The sequence below is a fragment of the Nilaparvata lugens genome, chromosome 3 (genome assembly GCF_014356525.2).
Source record: "Nilaparvata lugens isolate BPH chromosome 3, ASM1435652v1, whole genome shotgun sequence".
In the NCBI taxonomy this organism is placed as follows: Eukaryota; Metazoa; Arthropoda; class Insecta; order Hemiptera; family Delphacidae; genus Nilaparvata; species Nilaparvata lugens.
The window spans coordinates 36685453-36708491 of NC_052506.1; the positions used below are offsets into that span (position 1 = coordinate 36685453).

General features: G+C 36.6%; 1 protein-coding gene across 1 annotated transcript in view; it reads right to left on the reverse strand.

Moving 5' to 3' along the window:
- LOC111055663 (agrin) overlaps nucleotides 1-23039 on the reverse strand; it is a 363044-nt gene that overhangs the window by 117702 nt on the left and 222303 nt on the right. Inside the window, exon 5 of the mRNA XM_039423653.1 lies at nucleotides 8537-8746. Coding sequence (XP_039279587.1) covers nucleotides 8537-8746 — 210 coding nt within the window. The remainder of the gene's footprint in view (nucleotides 1-8536; nucleotides 8747-23039) is intronic.

The window sequence follows — 23039 nt, forward strand, 5'->3', positions numbered from 1 at the left end:
AGTGACTTTAATATTCTCAGTGAGAAGCATACTCTACTAAGTCTACTGCACACTTCAGTGATGTGAGGAATCCAAGAGAAATGATTTATCAATAGTAACTCCCAGAAATTTGGACGTAGCCGATTGACTAATGTGCCTACCATTTACAGATATGGATATTGGAAAGGGTGACTTATTTTTTGTCAGAAACTGGAGAAATTTAGTTTCAACCACAATGAACATGAACATTACACATACAATGAACATTCTGATGGTTGTGACTAAAGTATATCACATGAATTTCCTGAATCGTTATGATCGAATTTATTTAGTTGATACTTCTTCACTGTTGATTTACTTCCAAATTGACAATCATTTCTCCTCATATATGATAGGAATGATCGGTCGGTGTATTATTTCTATTGTTTTTATTTATAGCTCATTGTTGCCTATCACAACATAACCACTTCAACAGGAAAATAATAATCCTCCGTCATATTAATTAAACGAAATTCACAGCGTACAAGAACTGCGGTATTAATTTTCATCGAGACATTATCTATAGAGATTGTTCAATTTACGTGAGCGTCAGTCAAGCAGAATTCATTGGCAAGGAGTGAGACAGAAGATACGCGAGAGTGAGAGAGCCATAAGTGGAGAACTGTGTATTTATAAAGGCTGCGGTTTGAGGAAAGCGGCTTATCTTGAAGAGCCTGGCTGGCTTGTTCTTAATTTTGCGGTCCGCCTGCCGGGAAGGCTTATCTGGTCCCGAGAAGGCAGCATATAGGCTACATATTATAGGCCCATACAGGGAGCATGGTGAGAAACGCATCGCTTTGCATGTATGGTACATGTCTATCTTCAGGATGTGCGGAAATGACGGACGGTATAAACTTCTCACACATTTATGATCACTCAGAAGCAGTTATTTTCTATAGATATTCACCACAATTCGATGTCTAAAAATTAATGTGTGATGAATTGATTGTGGTTCTATATTAAAACTTGACAGATATACAAACTTAAAGTTTCAGGAGTTACATTCCAAATCTCACTTCAGTCACTTAATTGAAAACTCATAGGACTCTCAATGAAATAGTAAAGTCTTGAAGACTGTGTTTTATAGAACTATTGAGTGGATTTCAAAATAGTTCCGATTCACCAGCGAACTTTTTTCAGAATCTTATTGGTGACTTTCTCCAATAATACTAAAACTGTTATGAGTTCTATTAGACAGAAATAAGAAATTTCTACTACATTAATAGTATATTGTTCACGAAATATTGCACGTAGGTGATAGAATCCAGTGTAGGTTGCCAGGCATTGAGTTTAAGGGAGTATAAAGGTAGGCGCACACAGATCGTCATCGGACGAACGGCACGCACCGGACAGATCGGATTATTATATTTGATGCATTGTTTTCAATTGGAAAACTCATCCGTATAGGTATGCGCACTCCAATTGAAAAAAATGCATCAAATATAATAATTCGATCCGTCCGATGCGTTCCGTCCGTCCGATGACGATCTGTGTGCGCCTACCTTTATTTGTTGAGTTGACTACGACAATACAAGCATCAGCTAGTTGTTTCAACGGTACCAGTAGTTATAGATGAATACTAAATCATCTGCTAACATATAGTTTATTTTATGTGAATTTATGCAAGATAATAGTATTTTGTGGAATAGTATTCTAGATTCACCAGCAAACTATCACTTTCACTATTGTAGGTGCAGTACAAGTACAGTAATTATCGTACTAATGTTTATTCAGATGTGGTTGCAACAGCGAAATTAATTAACGTCCAGACCTGCAACAACTACAACAAACAGAGCAAGGGACGATAATATCGTTGTTTGTTACTTGGCCAGCGCATATTTTACAGTTGCTGGCGAGCTGGCTATAATAATTACACCGTCAAATTGAAGATATCTCCGATATTGCTGGGGATTGATTACATAGTTTGGTTCAGTGCATACCAGAGATGGAATTATAATGGTGAACACTCTAGTGATAGAGACACAATAAATTATAGAATTCATGGTTCATGGCTTTCGGCATTTTAATTGCTGCTATTTAGTACTAACAAACTCCAAGTGGAAGATAATTAGTTTGAGCTCATTTACTTTTGAATTCTCTCCATCGTCTGTTTATCAACTTGATTCATGCGTTTCAAATAAACGATATTTTGCTACCATTAAACTATATTTTACTTCAATCACTGACTAGATTACCTTTAAAATTTTATATTTGAACAGGAAAAGTGTGTTAATATTGTGGTGGTGGGTTAGTAGCTAGTAGAATGTTGTTTGATCAGACTGTGTGAATAATTATTTATAGTTATTCGCGATTTAGAACAAAACACAATGTCAAGAAGAAATCATCAACATTATTGTTTGGAAGAGCGTTAGGAGCATTCCTTAAAAAAACAATTATTAAAGTCAGGTCGATGTAATAATGTCAGTGGGAAGATAAGACTCTATAACTTTGATCTCACACCATATTAAACAATTTGATAGTCTTGTAACTCGGCGATGGATGTTTGAGTTAGTAAACTTTGATTACTAACATTTTATAGATGAATGGTCTCCAACCAGTCAATGTTTTAAATGCAGCTACTACTAATACGAGAATGAAACTTCGATCATTCAGATTGGAGCTTCTAGCAATAATAACTTCTATAGCTAGTAACGAGTGAAAATAATAAATGAATTCACCTTCTTCAAAAGTTTTCCGTTTATATCTGGAGATGGTCTTTATCAGCGCTGGCATCGAATTTTCCTCCAGCACCCATCATCCTCTCTCTTGTTGCTACACACTGAATAAATTGTGTACAGACAAGACAACCAATTCAGCTTATCGCTGCTGAGCCATTAAGGAAGTTTTCGTTCCTTTTGTATTTCCGAAGGATTTCCAAAGAGAACAACTTTACACTCCGAAGGCGCTAAAGAAACTTTCATTTCCGTTCACATTGAATTTTAATGCGAAAACCGTTATTGTTTTGTTGGGGCTGACTGACACACATATACATACCTTCGGCATGGGAGGGGTTGGTGAGTGTAAGTGTGTGTCTCTGTGTGTGTGCGCACAGATTGAGTCGGCCGGAAAAGTTTGCACGGCGAAACAAATCTCTTGGAGTCGGCGGAATTGAAAGAAAAGGACAGAGGTGTGGTGTGTGCAGGGGAGAGGCAGAGCCGAAATAAATTATTTAGCGAGTCGCAAAAAGCTTTTCAGCTTTAGGAAGATAAAAACTCAGCCTTCTCCTTCGTTGTTGGGGAAGGAAAGCCGGAACATGTAAGGTCGCTGGCCTTGGGCGTAGGGCGAAGGACGTAAATATTTAAGAGAAAGTATTCTGGCAGGTTCCCGTCCCTTGAAGGGGGCGCAGGTTATAAATCTGGATTATCCCTAGTTGGCAAGATCCTGACATGCGTTACGCACATGGCTACAGGTGCGCGCCACTCTAATTTCGTCTAAGACAGAGATCGATCGATGGGCCAACAGCCATCTGGTTTCCATTCACACCCCGAGACATCAGTCGCTCGCCGCTCATCAGTATTATGTCAGCGTCATCGCAGCCAATCAGATTGCAGATTCTGCAACCTTCATTAGACCACCAGGTTCAATTTGCCTAGATCACTTGTCGTGTCCTCATTAGACGTATGAATATTCAAAAGTCCCTACAATTTTCCAATAACTCTTTCTCTCCTTTATCTACTTCGACTCTTGGCTTTTCTTTCACCTTCTTTTTCGATCAAATTATAATAAAAATTGCCTTGATATTCTTGTTTTCTCTTTGTTGTCCTCTTTCTTTTTACGTTCTCATCTTTACATTATTCTATCAATATTTACACCAGACCTGCTGCTTCTCTTCTTCTTCTCAGAGTAGGTTTTTCAGATCTATCAACTAATCTACTACTAATGAAGATGCTTTCCACGTCCTTTATATCTCCCTCCTCATGGTATCCTCCCTTTTATTTGAAATTAATTATCATCAAAACACTCAAGAAAATCTCTCCTTTTAATCCTCTTGCTTTCATCACTTTCCTCCTATAGTTTTCATCCTTTCTGTCCACCCTTCAACTCCTCTTACATTTTCATCATAACCCACCTCTCTTCTGCTACGACACCAACAAACTAACAAAATCATGCCCTACTTATACAATCCTATACAATCCTCATTTCCCTGTCTATACCCATCGTAACTAGTTTTTCTCTCTCCCTCAAGCCACTCTAGAACTGGCCCTAATAAATTACGATTTGCCGGAAACAGACGTGCTCCATCTCCCTTTGAAATTTTGTCCCCATCTCATACTCCTGCAAAATAATTCAATATTCATCTGGCTCAGAAAGCTCTCATATTTCAAATCAATAATATTAATGCTCGTGTGCAAGTGAATCATCTACCTATGAGGCACGTCCCAGAACAACATCAATGTGCTTGTACTAATAATAGAATCATTGAAAATTTAGAAGGTTATCAATACTTATTGAACTCCCTCCAATAATATTTTGATACTATCTTCCAAATTTTTGTTGTAATGTGAAATCACATAGATTGAGAGCAGAAAGAAAACAATTTGAAAATATGTTACTTCTAAAATGTGATGTTCACTCAGGGATTAGGCCATTCATCTACCATAATTTTTTTTATTAATAGTTTCCAAGCAGACTGCACCATTCTCAAAGCTCTACACCATTCTTCGATCATTGATCTGAGAAATGTCTATCTTATTCCATCGAAATTGTCCAGAACTTTCCAAATTTGAAATGGATCCAATCAATCATGACCCAATAGTTATTTAAATGGTCTACTCAGATCAGGAAAAATGATACTGGTTTGTGCTGTTCTGCTTCATCCATATCGTTTTTGATGTAGCTTCATGTCATGATAGCAGTGGCATACTCTAAGTGAATAAGAGCATCAATGTTCAGTACTTCCAATATCTTTTGTTATCTTTATGCCAAAAGTCAGTGACAAAATAAACTCGTCATCAATAATTATCTTATTTAATATCCTTATTCCTTTCTTAAGGTCCTGTTGCAAGAATAATATTATTTCCTATAATAATTACAAAAAAATTCTCACCATGAATTACAAATCATTATCCGATTTGAAAGCTAAAAGCAGTTAATTTATTAATTGTACTACTTTTTCGATTCAAAGGCTCTTGGCATAAACTTCGTTTTTTCCACATTTACTGTAAGGCTATTGTGATCAAACCAGTTCTTTATTTTTGACAAATCAATTGAAGCACTCATGTAGGCCTCCTCCCAAGTGCTCCCAGTAGACACTAGTGCTGTGTCATCAGCAAACAGATACAACTCACCTTCAACTACTAATTTTGACAGATTGTTGATATAGATTAGGAATAGCAGTGGCCCAAGGGTGCTTCCCTGGACTACCCCATACTCAACATTCTCTTTATCACTATTTTCACCATTTATGCAAACTGATTGCTGTCGATTGTGAAAGTAACTCTTAAACCATCGGAGAGAGATATTTTTTATCCCCAATGATTCAAGTTTTTTATTAAAATTCTCCTGTCAACTGTATCAAAGGCTTTTGCCAAGTCCAAAAAGGTTATCAGTACTTTTCTTCTTGATTTAATACTACTTGAGATAGCCCTAGACATATTGAAAAGAGTATCAGATGTATTTTTGGACTTTTGAAAACCATACTGTGAGTTGGAGATGAGATTGTACTCGTTTAAATACTTAGTCAGTTGTATTTTTATACACTTTTCGATTATTTTAGATAATGTTGCCAACAAAGAAATAGGTCTGTAATTGGAGAATATGCCTTTGGGGCCTGATTTATAAATAGGTATTACTCTGGCTGTTTTGAGAGCGCAAGGAAAGTGTCCAACCAGAATGCTTAAATTGACTATATGTAGGATAGGATGTATTAATATGTCAATATTGTTTTTAATCACTCTAGTAGGGATTCCATCACAACCTGGAGCTGATCGCCCTTTCAAACTCTTCACTACCTCCTCCAATTCCTGCCTTGAGACCGGTTGCAGTTGAAACTCAGAGTCCGCAGCATGTTCATCATCTCTCACTACTGGTGCATCCTGGGTTATTATAGAATTTGCTAGGTTTGTCCCAACTTTGGCAAAATATTGATTAAATTGGTTGGCAATTTCTTTAGTTTTTTGAGAGTCGATGACTTCACCAGGGCGGGAGAATGCACTAACGGGGAATGATTTACTATTATCTATACGACCTGAGATTTCGTTTATAACCGACCAAAATTTTCTAGGGTTACCAGTCGCTTCTTCAACTTTGTTTTTGTAATAGTTATACTTGGCTCGCTTGATTGCTGAATGTAGCATATTCTATATTGAGTAAACTCATTTCTAAGGAGATAGTTAAATGGTTGTCTATTGAGTTTTTTTCTGAGTTTATCACGATGTCGAATAGAATTTACTAGTCCAGCAGTTATCCATGGTTTGAGTTGAGTATTTCTAGATGAAACTTTTACTTCATGTGATTTTTCGGCAATTATGTTTTGTACCGATTCAATGAAAATATCTGTTGCATTGTCAACGTTGTTTTGTTCAATGACTCTATTCCAATTGTGACTAGAAAGTGTGTTCCTCACCTTTTTCCAGTCTGTTTTAATAATGACTCCATCTGTATTAGGCGGCTTATGAGTTTTTGTCGATAATATATTCAAGCAAATAGCATAGTGATCGGTAACCGAGGACTGCAGAATAACAGAAGATGCATTGAAGAAACGCGGAAGCTTGACAAAAAAGTGGTCAATACAGGTTCCGCTGGCCGGCCGTGTAACCTTGTCAATACAGGGCACAAATCCTGCGTCACTCAAAATATCGATATAATGCTCCTCAACAGAGCCAGGGGCAACATTCAACGTATCGCAATTGAAATCACCTGCCAGAATTCGGACGACACCTGGCGATTGTTCATTGCAATATACGTTTAACGCGTTTATGAATGTAGTTAGATTAGTGCTGGGGCTGCGGTAGACAGCTAGAATTTCGCATGTCGCCCCCGCCCAGGTAAAGGTGAGAGAGAGACAGGTGGCCAGACCGCCCAGTACCAGTTCATTGCAAGTGACTGGAAGTCCTTCATCGATGTAGACCACCAACCCATCGCTCTGGTTCAGATTATTGAATGATCTAAAAGAATGGTAAACTGAAATGTTAATTGGATGGCTGTCGTCGTTAAGCCATGCCTCAGTTAATATTATGCAGTTAAACTTATGCCCTAATCCCTGTAATACTGTTGAAATACTGTTCAAGTTACGTCTATAACTACGTATGTTCTGATGAATGACCGAGAAGCCCATGCCACTGCCGTTTCCCATAGAATCTCTATTACTAAATTTACCATGAAAGTCAAATATATCAGCACACTCTGTGCATCTTATTAGAGATACATCAAGTTCATCAAACGATTCTCTTATCATCCACCTTCTAGTGCCTTATGATCGGCATCCCAACGTGACAGCCGTTATTTATAGTAATTATTATAGTAGAAATGTAACTATTTCGTTTCACTAATTTAACATGTTAAAGCAGGAGAGGAAGAAAAGCGTTACTACTATTTTTATGTTTTTCTTTTAGATGACAATAACCCATAGATGAAAAGAAAATTATGTTGAACAAAAAAGAGTGAAGGCTTGAATAGGTCAGCGGTCTGATAAAATAAAGCCCAAGCACAGATTGCAAACTTGACTCTGAAGCAATTTCAATGCATCTTGCATTGCACAACAGAGACTAAGTTCGACTATGTTAATTAGTTTTAAAATATCAAAATTTAAAATTTTTAGTTTAGGCATTAGTTTTGAAGTGTAAATTGGACTTTTTGAAGTGAAAAGTGGAATCTAACCTCCTTTTTGGAGACTTTTATTTGTAAAAAATTTGGGAGAAGACAGTTTTGGGCTATGCCTGTTGTCTTTTCCCAATCATATTTTAATTATGATTGTGATTGTGAATAAAATAATTAAAATAAAATGTTTACCTATTCCTAACAACGTAAACAATCATAATTTCAGCTATGACCTATGTTAAGATAAACAAATTTACGATGCATAAGTTTAAGACAAGTTTGGTATTATATATGTGTGGCATAGAAAAAAAAAATATGTATAGCCTATCAGAAACTAATGGCATTACGATATTATTCATGGTTATTAATTCATCCATTTGTGGAATTTGAACCTACAATATTGGTGAAACACAGTAAGCTTAGTAATCTTAATTGAGCTGTGGTAGCACCAGTGAGGATTTGCGATTTGCGATTCAAAGGCTCTATTAGTTGTATTGTACAACTAGTTGTGAATAGATTACTTCCAGAAAATACACGGAATACTTTCTGCCTGAAATTAAAATTTATTCAATTCTCACAAGAATCGCAAACCATAATAATATATTGTATGAAATGATTGGTGTAAAGAATTTAATAGAAATATTATCACTCCATTATTAGTGAAATGGGAAAATTACAATAATCATACTTTTTATTATTCAACTACAATAATTATTTGAAAATGGCAAACAATAAAATGATTATAGATTGATAAGCTCACCACATTCTCCGGGATGCTGAACACGTATGTTGATGCGGTGCAGACAGGAGTGCTGACGCAGGGCGCATAGGTTGCTATAGGTGCGGCCGTCCGTGCCGCATACGGGCGCGGCTGTCTGCGGACATGTCTCAGGACAGCGACACAGCGCCTTCCCGTCACTGCCCGGCAGGCACGTCGCACCGTGCGAACAGTACGTCTTCTCGCAGGGCTCTGTCAACACAATACAATGATATATTGTGAATATTCTTGCATACTTTGAACCGTGATATTACAATAAGAATATGAATGATAATATATTCACGAATGAGAGTGTTATTGATGATGCCCAGAATAAGATTCAAGAATGAAGTGTTTCCATCAGGTATATTAGGGATATAAGTTCGTATTTTACAAAGGGATTGTTTAGATTTTGGGAAGTGATTTAGTTTTGTGGTCGGGCTGATAAGCTAACGATAAGATAAGCTTCATGCTCCTGCTACTCCCTTTGTAGGAGTGGCAATACTCTAATAGCCGGAAAAATACTTTATTTCCTCTAAAATACTATACGAAGTTGAAGAATCACTTCCTGGTGGTTCGGAATCTACCTAAAGCTGTATGTCAACTCATCTCTCATCATAATCCGTCTTATTAAGGCTGTGCAAAGGCTAAAAATGAACTCTCTACTGGTGATATTTTTCAAAGTTTTCGACTTCTATATCATCAAGCTATCAAAATGAAAAAGTTTTCACAGAAAAACATTTTTTTTGTCATTACGTCTTGAGATATGAGCGCGAAAAGTTTAAATTTTTGGGACAGAACATTCCAAATTCGGTGAGAAATGAATCCATGGAATTCAAGGGATAGATTCTTCATTGCATTGTTAATCTAGTAAAACAAAAATTTTCTGAAAATATCAATTTTTAAGAAAGTGATTCAATTTACCAAAAAATTACCAATAGTTGAGTTTTGGCCATTTTTGATAAATTGAATAACTTTTTCAAAAATCGATATTTTCAGAAAATTTTTGGTTTACTAGATCAACAAAACCATGAAAAATCTGTCCTATAAATCTCATGGATTTGTCTCTTACCGAATTTGAAATGTTCTGTCCAAAAAATTTAAACTCAAGGCGCTCATATCTTGAAAAGTAATGATTGGAAAAAAAATGTTTCCATGAGAAAACTTTTTCATTTTGATAGCTTGATAGTATAAAATCTGAAAACTTCGAAAAATATCACCAGTAGAAAGTTTATTTTTAGCCTTTGCACAGCCTTAATCACGCACAGACCAAGAGCTCATGTGGGCATCTTCCTCAGCTAAGAGATGGAAAGCTGGTAACAGACTGATTACTAGAGATTGATTTTTAAGAATGTCTAATAATGATAATGTTTTGACTTTTCCAAATTAAAGCGGTTCTTCTTCATCCCCTATTATCATATTCTTAGTAGATACTTATCATTCTTTTCCATTTCACCCTTTCCACTCTTTTTTTATATGTTCGCAATCTGTATCTTTTTTTCTGAGGGTGATACCCACATGAGCTTTAGGCTTGTGCGTGGGTAATGAGGCTGATGATAATAGGAGATGATAATAGGACCAACAATTTTAGATGAGTTCCGAACCACCGGGAAGCGATTTTACAACTCTCGAATCATTACTATTCATTTTAACCCTCTGTCCACCTCTCTTCGCCTTTGACATTGCGTTAACTAATAGAGGAATTCATCCTTCCATCCTACCAAACTTCTCAGATATGCTTCTTGATTTCACCGCATAATTTATATTACAGTTGTCAAGTTATGTGAATCATAATAATGGAATTTGATTGAACTTTATTTATTTCACTTCTAGTCAGTAAAATATCAATCAGTAGGTCCTTGATAAAAATTTTATGGAGGGCTTCGTTTAGAGTCACTAGATTTATGGTTGAATTGATATAGAACAAGATCCTAAAATGAATGAGTTTTTAAAAACATTTTTTGAGTGTCATCAATAATTGAGTGCTTCACTCATGATTGAGTATTCCATCTGCGTTGAAGGAAGTAGGTTACTGGTACTATAATTACGCAATGCGAAATATACATGTCTTGGACATCTTACAGATGTACCACATTGAAGTCGTTCTATGTTGAAGCCAGACTGGAAATAGGGTATACAGAATAGAGGAGATGATATTAGCTTTGTGCTATAGCTATATTATTTATGATGTAGCTATATGGTGTAGCAGAAACAACAGTTGCCCTGGAGCGCAAGTCCATTGTACTAACGAGTTCCCGTGCGGTTGCAATCCTTTTTGACAGCATGTCGAGGTTTTATCTCATGACGTCATCAGGTTTTTCATGTCGGGTGATTTTTGATGATGTTCGTGAAGCTTTTTGAGCGACTAAACTGGCCTGTCGCTATCAATCAATCTTTTTATGGCTGAGTGGTGATGGTGCCATTAGCTATCTCAGTCCATGCGCTCTCTAACGGCCAGTCAAAAATTTATGCCATCATACTCGATCAAAAGTATGATCTGCGAACCGTCGTAAAAGTATCTCAAAAGAGAGAATATGTTGATGAACTGTACAGAAAGATTTTTAAGAATTTTCACTGGCTTATTTCAATGACTATTCATGCTTGACAATTTCAAAACGATCTAGTTTTTTAGAACACCTGTACCAACCAAAATCTATCCATTGAAAACTTCAATTTCCAGGACTATTCATGCTTGTCAATTTCAAAACGATCTAGTCTCTGAGAACTCCCGTACGAACCAAAATCTATCCATCAACAATTATATCATTGAAAATCTATAAGAGCTGCATCAACCATTCAAAAACATTAGCCTATAGACAGTCCAGTATTGTATGAGAATCTTGAGTGTGGTACAAATCTGTTTTAAGAGCACACTTTCAACAGTCAAAAACACAACATGAAATCTATGCTCCATTAGTGAACTTTGATTTCTCTAACTCTGATTAAGTTACTGTTTTGAACATTCACGAGAAAATACCTTTCTACCTTATTCCCTTATCTGGAATCACAATCAATTCAAAATCTACCACGAGATTTTCATTCAATTTATTAATTTGATATGGTGAGACGTGAGAGAGACAGGTTCAGTACCCTTCACTACTCACCGGCTGACTATCCGAGAATACAGTGGAGAGAAAATCAAATCTCAAGAGATACGTCCTTATTGTTCCTGTGGTTCACGCAACCACGTTCATCAAGATTTTATAATTATTCAGCATTATTGATAGAAACACTGGAATTAAGGATGACAGTATGGCATATTTCATTTTATAGTAATACGAGATTCTATCTTGTTATTCTAGGAATGAAAATTTGATTAATGATGCATACGAGTACATTATTCAAATTTGAAAATTATTTATGTACGAATAATGTACATACATTATTCGTAAATTATTCAACGAGAATATAATTAGCCGAATGCAAGATTCTGTATAAGGGAAAACATCACTCTGACCCTTTACCTGGTATTGATTGCAGGAAAGCCTTGTGTTACAACGACTGCTGCTTGTTTCTCCCTGATAATTGAGTCTCATTCGGCCGTGTTTATTCGAGCCGACATCTCGACCACCAAAGTAGAACGAACGATCAATTACAAATTTCCTTTTCCCTCAACTGAAACATTGGAATAAGCAACTCGAGCCCTTCTTGACGCGTGCTAATACACCCTCGCCCCCTGCTCAGCGCCCACTCTCAGCGCACCATGTACGCAGTTTCTAAGTAGAAATCGTTTTATAATTACGTCGGCCGCCCCGGTCCTTCAGACTAGACTGCATCTCCACTTACAGTCACGCAACCACGGTTCAGCGTGATTTACAGACTTGCACCAGTAATAGTTTGTGAGTGAGCTTCTCACACGAGCAACTAGAACACTCACTTTGAAAATTCGCTGTTATCTCTCAACTGTAAATCATAATCACACCAACCTGTTCAAGTCTAACTTTTCAACGTAATTGAGTTAACACTCTGTCTTTTGGAGAGTGCATGATGAATTGCCTCACACTTTATTGAAATGTGGAGAGTGGAAATTAAATTTATAGAATAAGAAAAAGAGGCCGATGTGAAATAAACATCTTGTGATCGAGATGCACTTGATGAGTTGGTTGAGTTGGGCCAAAAATTTGAATCTGGTGCTATCGTCTCAACAGGGAATTGTTTGCAAAGACAATATAAATTGTGAATTGACTATATAGGTTCGATCTCCTCCATCTGAATAGAACACTTTAACTCTCTTGGTTTGTGTCATTGACTGTTTAATTCTTAATCTAGTGTGTTTCCCACTGATTTCTCACTGTTGGAATCAATTGTCGGAATCTTTATATTTAGGAATCAATGAAGGTAGTTGACAGGATAAGTTATTGACGAGAAAACTTATTACCTATAGTATCTCCGGAAATGGTCACACGAATCAAATGCTATGAAGATGTTCAGAGGTTATTGTTATTAGGCTAATTCCAGTGCTTCAGTTTATAATGGATATGAAAAACAGAAAGGAAGATAAAAGTCAACACAATCATTTTTCATTCCTGTACTGGTCCAGTGTTTCTCCTTAACTTAATATTATATTTTATTAATGTTTCTGGTTTCTAATAACTGGTCTGTCTGGCAAGTGCAATACATGATCGCGTTGAGTGTGCGAATAAGTCAGTTTCTTAAAATTCAGACATTATATATATATATATTATATATATATATATATATATATATATATATATATATATATATCAGAATTGCAAAATATTAAGCTATCAATTATTGCATTTCAAGAACTGTGACATCCAATAATTTAATGGATGGTAGGGAAGCACACCTTTTATGTGCTGAAAAAATGTTCTATGCTGCCTGCTATCAAGTGAGTATTCTCCTCCTTTAATCAACCTTTACAAATTCTTAATTCTTGGTACTCCGCTGCCTCAATTAACCCTTGGAATATGATGCGTATGATGAATAGACAAGATAATTTTAAATGGGACTGCGCCCTTTCACAAGCTCTTTGTTTTTGGTTGTGCTGCGAGAATTTGAACTTTGTCGGCCTGCTTCATCAACGGTTCAATTTTAAATTCTAATAGCTCGTGGAAGAAGGCGCCGTTGAACAAGAGAGCGGTGAGCGATTACTTGCGAATTATAGATGTATAAGGAAGAATTAAACTAGAGCGGTTGAAAAACTGCTTCAGCTTTTTTGGGAAAAGCTGTCGAAACTTTCAACATTAGGGAGATCATTAGTGGGAGTGGAAAAGAAAGAGTCAAGGATCGGAAGGGGAGGAAAAGAAGTGTTGATGATGAAGAGAGTGAAAAGGAGAGGAGAGGAAGGAGAAGCAAACGTTTGAATGGCCGCAAGGGATGAGAGGGGAGCAGCAATTAAGAGTGGTGGTTTTTGCCGTATTTAAAGTTGGTATCACTCAGACGTGCCTCTAAAGTCCCTGAACCGAGCCAAAAATCTAAACTTACAGCAACAATGTGAAAACAAAAAGTTAGACAACAAAATAAGAAATATAATAGTGAGAGGAATTCATAACGAGCTGACTCTATGGAAAAGAATCACATCTCTGATTATGATTCTGTGAATTCTATCATGTCTCTCAATTTCAAAATATTCCAGTCATCTAGAAATTTTAGATTTTCTTGTTCCATTCTCTTTTGTTAACAACTAACTATTCCTCTCAAAATATTCTTAATGATGGGATAAGACCTTGTGAACATAATCCAATAATGTTGGAGATTAATGCAATTAGTTTTCATCATACTACCCGTAATTAATAAACTCTCAATTTAAAATCTGTATAAACGTGTGCACAGAATTATCATTCATAAATAGAACAAAATAGATTGGTACACAGAGTTCAGAATAGTTCAGAACTCGTACAGTTCGTTCATTAGGGATCAAATTGTAAACAAAATCATGTCTTGGAGAGATTACTATATTATTATTCAAACTAGCTTACCCGGCGAACTTCGTACCGCCTAAAGTCAATGTATCTCATATCACACTTGACTTTATTTGGTGAATCATGAAATTTATTTATTTACAATGAATATTTTCATTGACATCTCAATACGGACTTCCTATGTGCTTAAAACTACCGTTTCAATACCAGTAAACAATCACAGAGTGATGTGTTTATTACAGCTGGTAAGTTTAGATGCTAAATCATATTATCACAACATGATCTTCCCGTTTTACGTTAGCCGCTCGGCCGACAATTTCGAAAACATAGGTCTGTAGAATAGATCAATATATAATTATTATTAGCCCCCCTATGAAAATTTCTGGTCAGAAACCATCCCCAGTATTCACACAACATATTCCCAAAGTTTCATGCCGTTCTGCCAAGTAGTTTTCGAGCCTATAGGGTACAAACAAACTAACAAATTAACACACAAACAGACAATCATTTTTATATATAGGGATAATTTATCAATCTGATCAATATATCATTCAGCAGATAGATTTACAGTAGCCTATTTGAACGGTTCTTGAGTTAGAATAATGATCTTGCATAGTGTAGGAAAAGAAGATGGGAAGTAAACGAAGCTAATGGTCAAAGAACAGACCACAAAGACCTTGTTAGACAGACCAAAGCTGGGTGGCTTAGAGTACTACTGCAGCTGGTGGGAGTTCATGACAAGAATGTGCATCTAATGCTGTGCGCCCTTTGTAACCAGCCCTTAGAATGCTTTCACACCGCAGAAGAGGAGTCGCTCTCTTGCGTTCATGCAGGCCAAATATTTCTCTCACACTTGAGGGGTCACCAGCCACGCGTGTTGTTCCTTTGCATTAAATGCTGCAGCACTCACTTATTTCAATCTCATCTCTTTTCCGCACCCTACATTTATGAGGAAATGGAATTAGCACGAAGAAGAACATTTATTCCGGTTTGATTTATGCAACAGTGCGATTATGATATTATTAACATTCCCAGTTATCTTTGTGGAGTACCAGAAATGGGTAAAATATCACACCACTTTAACGCCATATTTTTGATGAGGAAGATTACAGAATAGAACAAAACATTTTGTCATGTCGCAAAAGGATCAGGTAAAGCAATAGTGTTAGGAATATACTCAAAATAAAATGCAGTTGCTCGGAAATAAATAACGGAAACAAACGGTGAGCACAATGGATTCTCCAAACTATATTGGTTCAATATAGAGGTTTTCAATTCAATGGTTCCACATTGCATCCAGTTTCAAGAATTGAAACTGATGATAGAGACGCAAACAATTATCTACAGCTCTATAGCCAAAAAGGCATATAGGTTTCAAGTATTATCTTGATGGGAATATCACCACAATAGCGTATTTAAAAGCAAAATTTCAAGACAATGTTCCTGGAATCTCATTTTATTGAGAATACAATGAGCGTTTAAGTTTTTGCTTCCAGAAACAACAAAAACTTCAAAATAACACATATATCACAATCCTCCAAGTTCCAATCTCATTTGTATGAGAAACATCATTTCACTCTTGAGTTTCCAGCAGCCAATCGTAGAATCGGAATGCTTTGAAAGGCCGAAGTTACGAGCCCCGAAATCAGACAATTTTTGCAACCCTTGTCTGTATGTGCTATGGCATACTATATGAGAGATTTCTGTCTGAGAGAGCAGAGAAGTCCTCATGTGTTGCTATTGAAAAGTCCAAACTATAATACATTTGGAGAAGAGTGCGTTTGTCTTATGTCAAGCCAAAAAGAGATATATGCCCAGGGAGACGTGACCAGCCTCCAAATTCCAGAAAAAAGTCCACTAGAGACTTCGCAGACTTCACGCTTGGCGACTGGGAAAAGTATTTTCACTTACTCGGTCGTCTTGCTCTTAACCCTCTCTAATTTCAAGAGAATGTTGACTGCTCCCTGTAATTAGAAAGTAAAGTGGGCTTCTTCCAGAGAAGGGTCAAAATTTTGTAAAAGCTGCTCTGTGCATTTTAATTCTCCGAAAAGTTTTATGTAATGTACGGTAATTAAAGTCAATATGAGAGTACACCGTTAAAACGTTTTCCCTACACATCGGAAGAAAAACTTTCAAAAAGGTTTTGTATTTCTTGCAATTATGGAAATAGCTTACAGAACAGTGTTAGTTCTCACATCATGAAGAGAGTTTCACTATATATCCCTTTTAACTCATTAAGGTAAAATTAGCTATGAAAGTTATCATAAATTTAGATCACAACATAAATGAATAATGTTTTATTAACATTACAGATCCTCTTCATAAGTTAGACGCATTTTTTAGCATAGACGGGCTTCAATATGTAAATATGGATTGAATCTTTGTTCAGATAAGTCGTTCTTCTAATCTTCCTAATAAGATAGTTGAGCTATTGGAAATTGTCTCTCAACAATTAAGTGTTTGAAGCTTTCCATTTATTATAATTATATCTTTAGTAATAGAAGAGAAGACATCAGTTCGTTTCAAAGTTTCAAACTGGTACGTTGTGGATAGATAGTCTATATCTTCTTTAGGAATAAAAACGTGTTTTCAACTCCATCTCACGTAATAATTATTGCTTTTAACATTTCATCAAATTAAGAGCTCTAAGGAATAAATATTTTGAGATTGGTTTGTTGATACGCGTGATTCAGGACAGAACATTCGATCGGTGAACAAAAATGGAGTTGAAAATGTTGTTATCGGCGGCAGCGGCGGCGGTAAAACAGAAAATAAAGCCTGTCAGCTGATTAAAAGGCGACAACAATGCAGAAGCGGTGGCAGCGGGAGAGAGCGACGCTCATCGATGATAAGGGAATTGTGTGAAAATGCGCTGAAAAACAGCTCCAGCACAATACTGTGAAAGAAGGTGCCGGGGACAATGGACGATGATATTGGGCGCAGAAAAATTGGGCTGAACAAACGATACTCGTAAATTCGCCATTTTCTCGGCAGCTCGTTTAGAGACCACAATAGTAAAGCGAACTGCAGAGAAGGGTGGAAAGAAGGGACAGTCGAGCTTTGTCGTAGTGTACGGAGTGTGGAGGAGGGAGTCCAGCAGGTGACAAGTAGTGGTAATTAATGTTGTGATCGCGAGGCATGCCAAGGCAGAGCAGAAGGCATGTCTTCTGGTTGTGTGAATGTGTGAGTGCTGGCTGCTCCACTTTGGCTGCTCTGCTCTGCCACTTAGGTTATTGCCAGGGATGTTTGTCAGTCGCCATCATTCATCACAGTGCAGACCATCACTACTTGGTCAACAGACGCTGCTTCTTCACAATTCGAACACTGTCCACTTGAGCGTCCTCTGCTGTTTGACAGATTGCTTTGAGGATTATCAAGGGGTTTGGTCAGATGGAGTATAATCAGAAACAATGTTCCACTTCTCTATAGTGCTATCAACATACAAGAGTGATGCTAGTGCCAGAAGAGTCTGAGATTTAATCTTTTTCCAAGATTTTATATCACGTCACCGTCTTCTGCCACCCACGTGCAAGTAGTAGTATATAATATATACTACTAAATTATCCAATCTCAACGACGTCAATCAAAATATTTCATCCTGTTCATTCCATCTTTATATTATGCTAACTCAATATTATTGAGTGAGCATCATTCATCAAGGAAATACTTCAATACAAAAATAATTCAATGTTTTCAAGTTTGGAGTTACAGTTTGGTGCAATATTTTCATTTTTTTCGGTTTTCAATCTAGTAAAATTATAAATTCTGGTTTGTATGTTTGTGGACTCAAAATTTGATTTAAAATGAAGCAACATAACATACGTCTTAGACATAGACGTAGACCTACGTCTTGTATCAAAATTCGGAAAATAGTTAATTGATAATTTATTCAATCTCAACGAAGTCAATCAAAATATTTCATCCTGTTCATTCTATTTTTATATTGTGCTATGAGTAGTGTCAATGTATACCATGTTCTAGGTCAACAGGTAGATGGAACAGGTCAATATTAACATGTGTATTGATGAATATGTTTAGTCACAGTGATAGCATATCATCTCTCATCTACATATTGCAGCCTGATATTGAAACGTGGTTGTCTATCATCGGAGAGAGGTGTCAAACCCACACCAACCTCTCTTCTCAGCTTGGTCGAGTCATTGGGTCAAGTAGAATGGATAGAACTCGGTAGAGTTCGAATGTTCAGCTAACAAAAAAAACATAATAGTTCATCCAATTTTGCCTCCCATTCTATTCAATAAATGCCAATTCATGTTCAATGTCATAGCCGTGAAGAAAATACGTATTAATGATTTGTATGATTTGTTAATTTCGCATGATTGTAAAACTCTATAATAGGAAAGAACTAGAATATTATTCAATTCCACTCTTTCTAAGCCATGAAACCGCCTCCTAGAACTGGAATGAGAATGAAGTGGAAATGAAATTAACAATATCATCTTATATAAACACAATATCATCCTATATTGTTATTTCGATTTCTATGAATTCACTTCTCACATTATTTTATTTTCTGATTTAATGTTCCAAATTTCAAGATCCAAAACCTCCAATATTTAACTATTTGATTTCCTATATTATTTCGAAGGGATAATTCTTTGCATTATACATTTCTTTGCGTATTCTCTCATTCTCTGTGTATTTCTTTGCAAGCATTTGTTTGCTTCACTCATTGTATGAATCCAAACAATTAATACAGGTCTATGGAAGCAGTGAGTCTCATGGGAGAATAAAAACGGTTTATTTTCACAATATTTTATCACAAACAGTGAAGTGGATTGCATAATGGTTGCTCCGACAATAATGTGAAGAATACATTTAAACCAGGATTGCGCTGGTACTGGTTTATAGTGGAATGAGCGACCGTATGCGTGGATTTTGTGCTCTATCGACCCATCACCTTCGATCTTATGACATCGTTTCAGTTTATTAGCAAAATATGTTTTTATTTCATTCAATTTTCTGGTAGGAAGAACATAAAAGCACTCTTTGCCCAAGTCAGGTTTCGCTTCATTTAACGTCGACAGGTCCACCCCCTTCTTATATTGCTTTAATCCGCTGCAGCAGCAGCAGCGTGCCGTGCTCGTGCTCAGGCCCTTGAGACACCCGTTACTTCCAAGCGAGTGCCCCCTTTATTAGCCCCCCTCGAGGGGCATCCACCCCCTCTCCTTCCACAACTAGTTCGCTTTTTCGCCGCTCCCAACCAGAAACGAGACCCCTCCACCCGACTCATCCACTACTACCGATTTCAGCGTTATGAATGGGCGCCCGCTCTGTCGTGACAATAAACAATTGAATCGCGAATTCCACTCGACAACAATGAATTTCACTCTCATCCACTTCTTGTTATAACAAGCGGATTAATGTAGTCAAAGCGAGTGATCAAGGCAGCCAGCCTCTTTTGAATCGGTCTATAAAATAATTGTCTCCATCACAATAGCATGTCCTGGGTTTAACAAGGAGAAAATGAACTTTTTGAAGTAGTAACTAGAATGTGAGCTGAGTAAGGCAAGAATCCTATCAGGAGAACAGCATTATTAGCTATTCGGAGTCATCAACGTACATCATCCACCTCATATCGTATGATATACTTATGGAATAATAATTTACTTATGATAATAATAATATATACATCTAATAATATACTTATGGAATGTGATCAATTACAAGGTAATTTCTTGGAATTTGGGATAAATACTCGTCTTATCATATTAATGAGCAATAATAAAATTGAATTCAGCTGAAAATGCACTCCATGAGTTGAGAGACTGGACATTTTGATTACACAACTTGTTTTAATGATACGGCTATAACAATTTGAAACGTATTCATGCGGACGACTCTAACATCAAGTCAATCCTGAGGAAAGTCATCTATTACAGGATGAAGACTTCACCAGGATCGAGGCTGAAGAGAATAAAACCTTTTGAACTAGTCATTAACCAATATCTGTCTGTACGACTATAATGCTTACCGCTCTCATAGCCTTGGAGCTACTTTGATTATTAATGGATGAACTGAAGTTATATGATTTTCCATTCTGTGAAATTCATAGTGGAATAGAAATCAATGGTTTAAATGCGACTCAAGAAATTCTTGTTATACGTAAATTATTATTATAATTATTAGCGTATGGCAAACACATAGATACACAAACACATAATTCACCAAAATATTCAAGTTTTTGACCTTTGCCAGCTTGATAAAAGAATAAAACTATATATCTACGTTATCATACCTATGATAACAGAAGTTTCAAAATATTTCGTGATCAGCCTAATGTTTTTCAATTATCCGTTTCATCAATGTTATCAATTCACAGTTCAATTAAATTTTTAAAATAATATAATTAATTCGATGTGACATGAAAACTAAAATTTTATGTAGTTTGTTGAATGAACATATTTTGTAGAATGAACAAGGTTTTTTGAAGATTAGTTATAATTTCCAGTACTGGTAATTCTTCATGCCTGAGCTACAGAAGATAAATAAGTCGAAGAACCCAACAGAATTGAGGAAGTATTTCTGCAGAGCAGAGTTGAGCTGGATTTGAGACAAGTCAGAGCAGTGGCAAAGCACTGTCTTCAACTGACATTTGCGTCGCTCTTCTCAAGTAAATAAAGGGAAATCTACAGTTTGACTTTTGATCGGAGACTTTTTGACGGCTGTGAGCGCGCGAAATTCGGGCGGGAGAGGAGATCTGTGCCAAAGCCACCCTGACACATCCCAACCCTTAGTCACCATGCTCCCCCGCTCTCAGACCGCTGGTGGTGGCTTGGAGCTAGCCCGCATTGCTCCCAGCTTCCTCACAGATAGAAGAAGATCTGATAACATCTGAAAAGAAATCGAGCAACGCCTCTCGGTCCTGTCGCTGCTCGCTTATAGACTGACGTTTGGACAAATTAAAAAGAATTCATCCCAAATGACACGGAAAGAGGCTGCAGCTGTGATGGGGTGGGCTGTGTTGTGAAGTGGAATCAAGTCTCTTCGACTAGATTGATTCGAAAGCTTGGTTCACACTTGAAGAAGAGCACCTCTCCAATTCGCGTTCAGGAACTTTGAGTTGAAATTGCAGTATTTTATATTATATGAGTACTATTATGACAGGTTTAACTGAAATTCTAATAGACCAATCCTAGTTTCTAAAGAGTACTGATCATTATGTATATGAATGAGTATTTAGTTTACACAAAGATACCAGAGACAATATTTTTTCATCAAAGCATTGATGTCGTAACAACAGGGCCGCCCCGAGGTAAATAGGCGCCCCCCCCCAAGTATGGTTCCTCTATAGTTTCCACAGCTGATTCCTATAAGCTGATTCCTCTATAGTTTTCACTGGAACTTCTTAGTCCATTCAATAAAGACATAAAGAAGAAGGTGGGCAATTTATATTGTAGTTCTGATTTTTTATATATTATTTGGATACATGAGAGAAGTCCAGAACAAATTTCTTCATGCAAAATTTACTTGTGCTAGATACAGAGTGGCCCAAAAACCTCGTATTTTTATTCAATTTTTCAGTTTTTAGCTATTTCTGCCAAATCCAGTAATCGGACGGATGGTTGAAGCCGAAAATTAGGTACTTTTCATAATACAAGGAGCATTGTTGTCAGTTGTAACTGAAAATAATTATACATCTTACTAAATGGTAACAATAGGAAGATATTGTTAATCAAAAACTAAAATTCATGAGAATTGATTTTTTCTTTAAATTTTACTTATTTTTAAAAAATCATAACTCAGTACTTATTGAAGATAGAGAGTTCTAAATGATCTCATTTTATTCAGAATTTTATAATCTGAAACAAAGGTTGAAGCAAATTTTTCCGTCCGATTACTGGATTTGGCAGAAATAGCTGGAAAATGAACTGGAAATACGAGGTTTTTGGGCCACTCTGTATCTAGCACAAGGATATTTTGCATAAAGAAATTGGTTCTGGACTTTTCTCATGTAACCGAATAATATATTGAAAAATCATAACTACAATATAAATTGCAAGCACCAATGTAGATAGTAACTGGACTATTATTATCTTTCTTCTTGAAAAGGGATTGACTGTAGCAACTTTGCAAACTTCTGGGATCCTCAATTGTCTCCAGCACATATTTGGAGTAAGCGAAGTTTGAAGAAGAGTCCCCCATGCTTGAATAGCTCCATATTTAAACCATCCGGTCCAGTTTGTCTTATCTCATAGTCTTTTCTAACCTTGTATTCTGCAGGCTAAAACCTATTAATTTTAAATATCCGTTGATATTTCTAAATTGAAAAATTTTGTAACCAGCGAACAATGAAGACTTGCAGGTCTCAGGGGCAGTGGGCGCGCACAGGCTCACTCAATGACTGGAAAAATATACGCCTATGCTAAGCGTAAAGTGACTGTATTTACCAAAGTTCAGTCAGTGAACGTCAAGTTTCTATTGTTTATGCCACAATTTACACTATACATATATAAATAAGTAATGAGTTATTCATAGAAATGGATTGATAAGAAAATGGTTCAAGACTTTTAAGGTGAAGGTGAAATAAAGGTACTTGAACCGATAATGTTGGGGCGGTAATCATTATACGACCGCGGTGCCCCCCTAGCCGCGGCGCC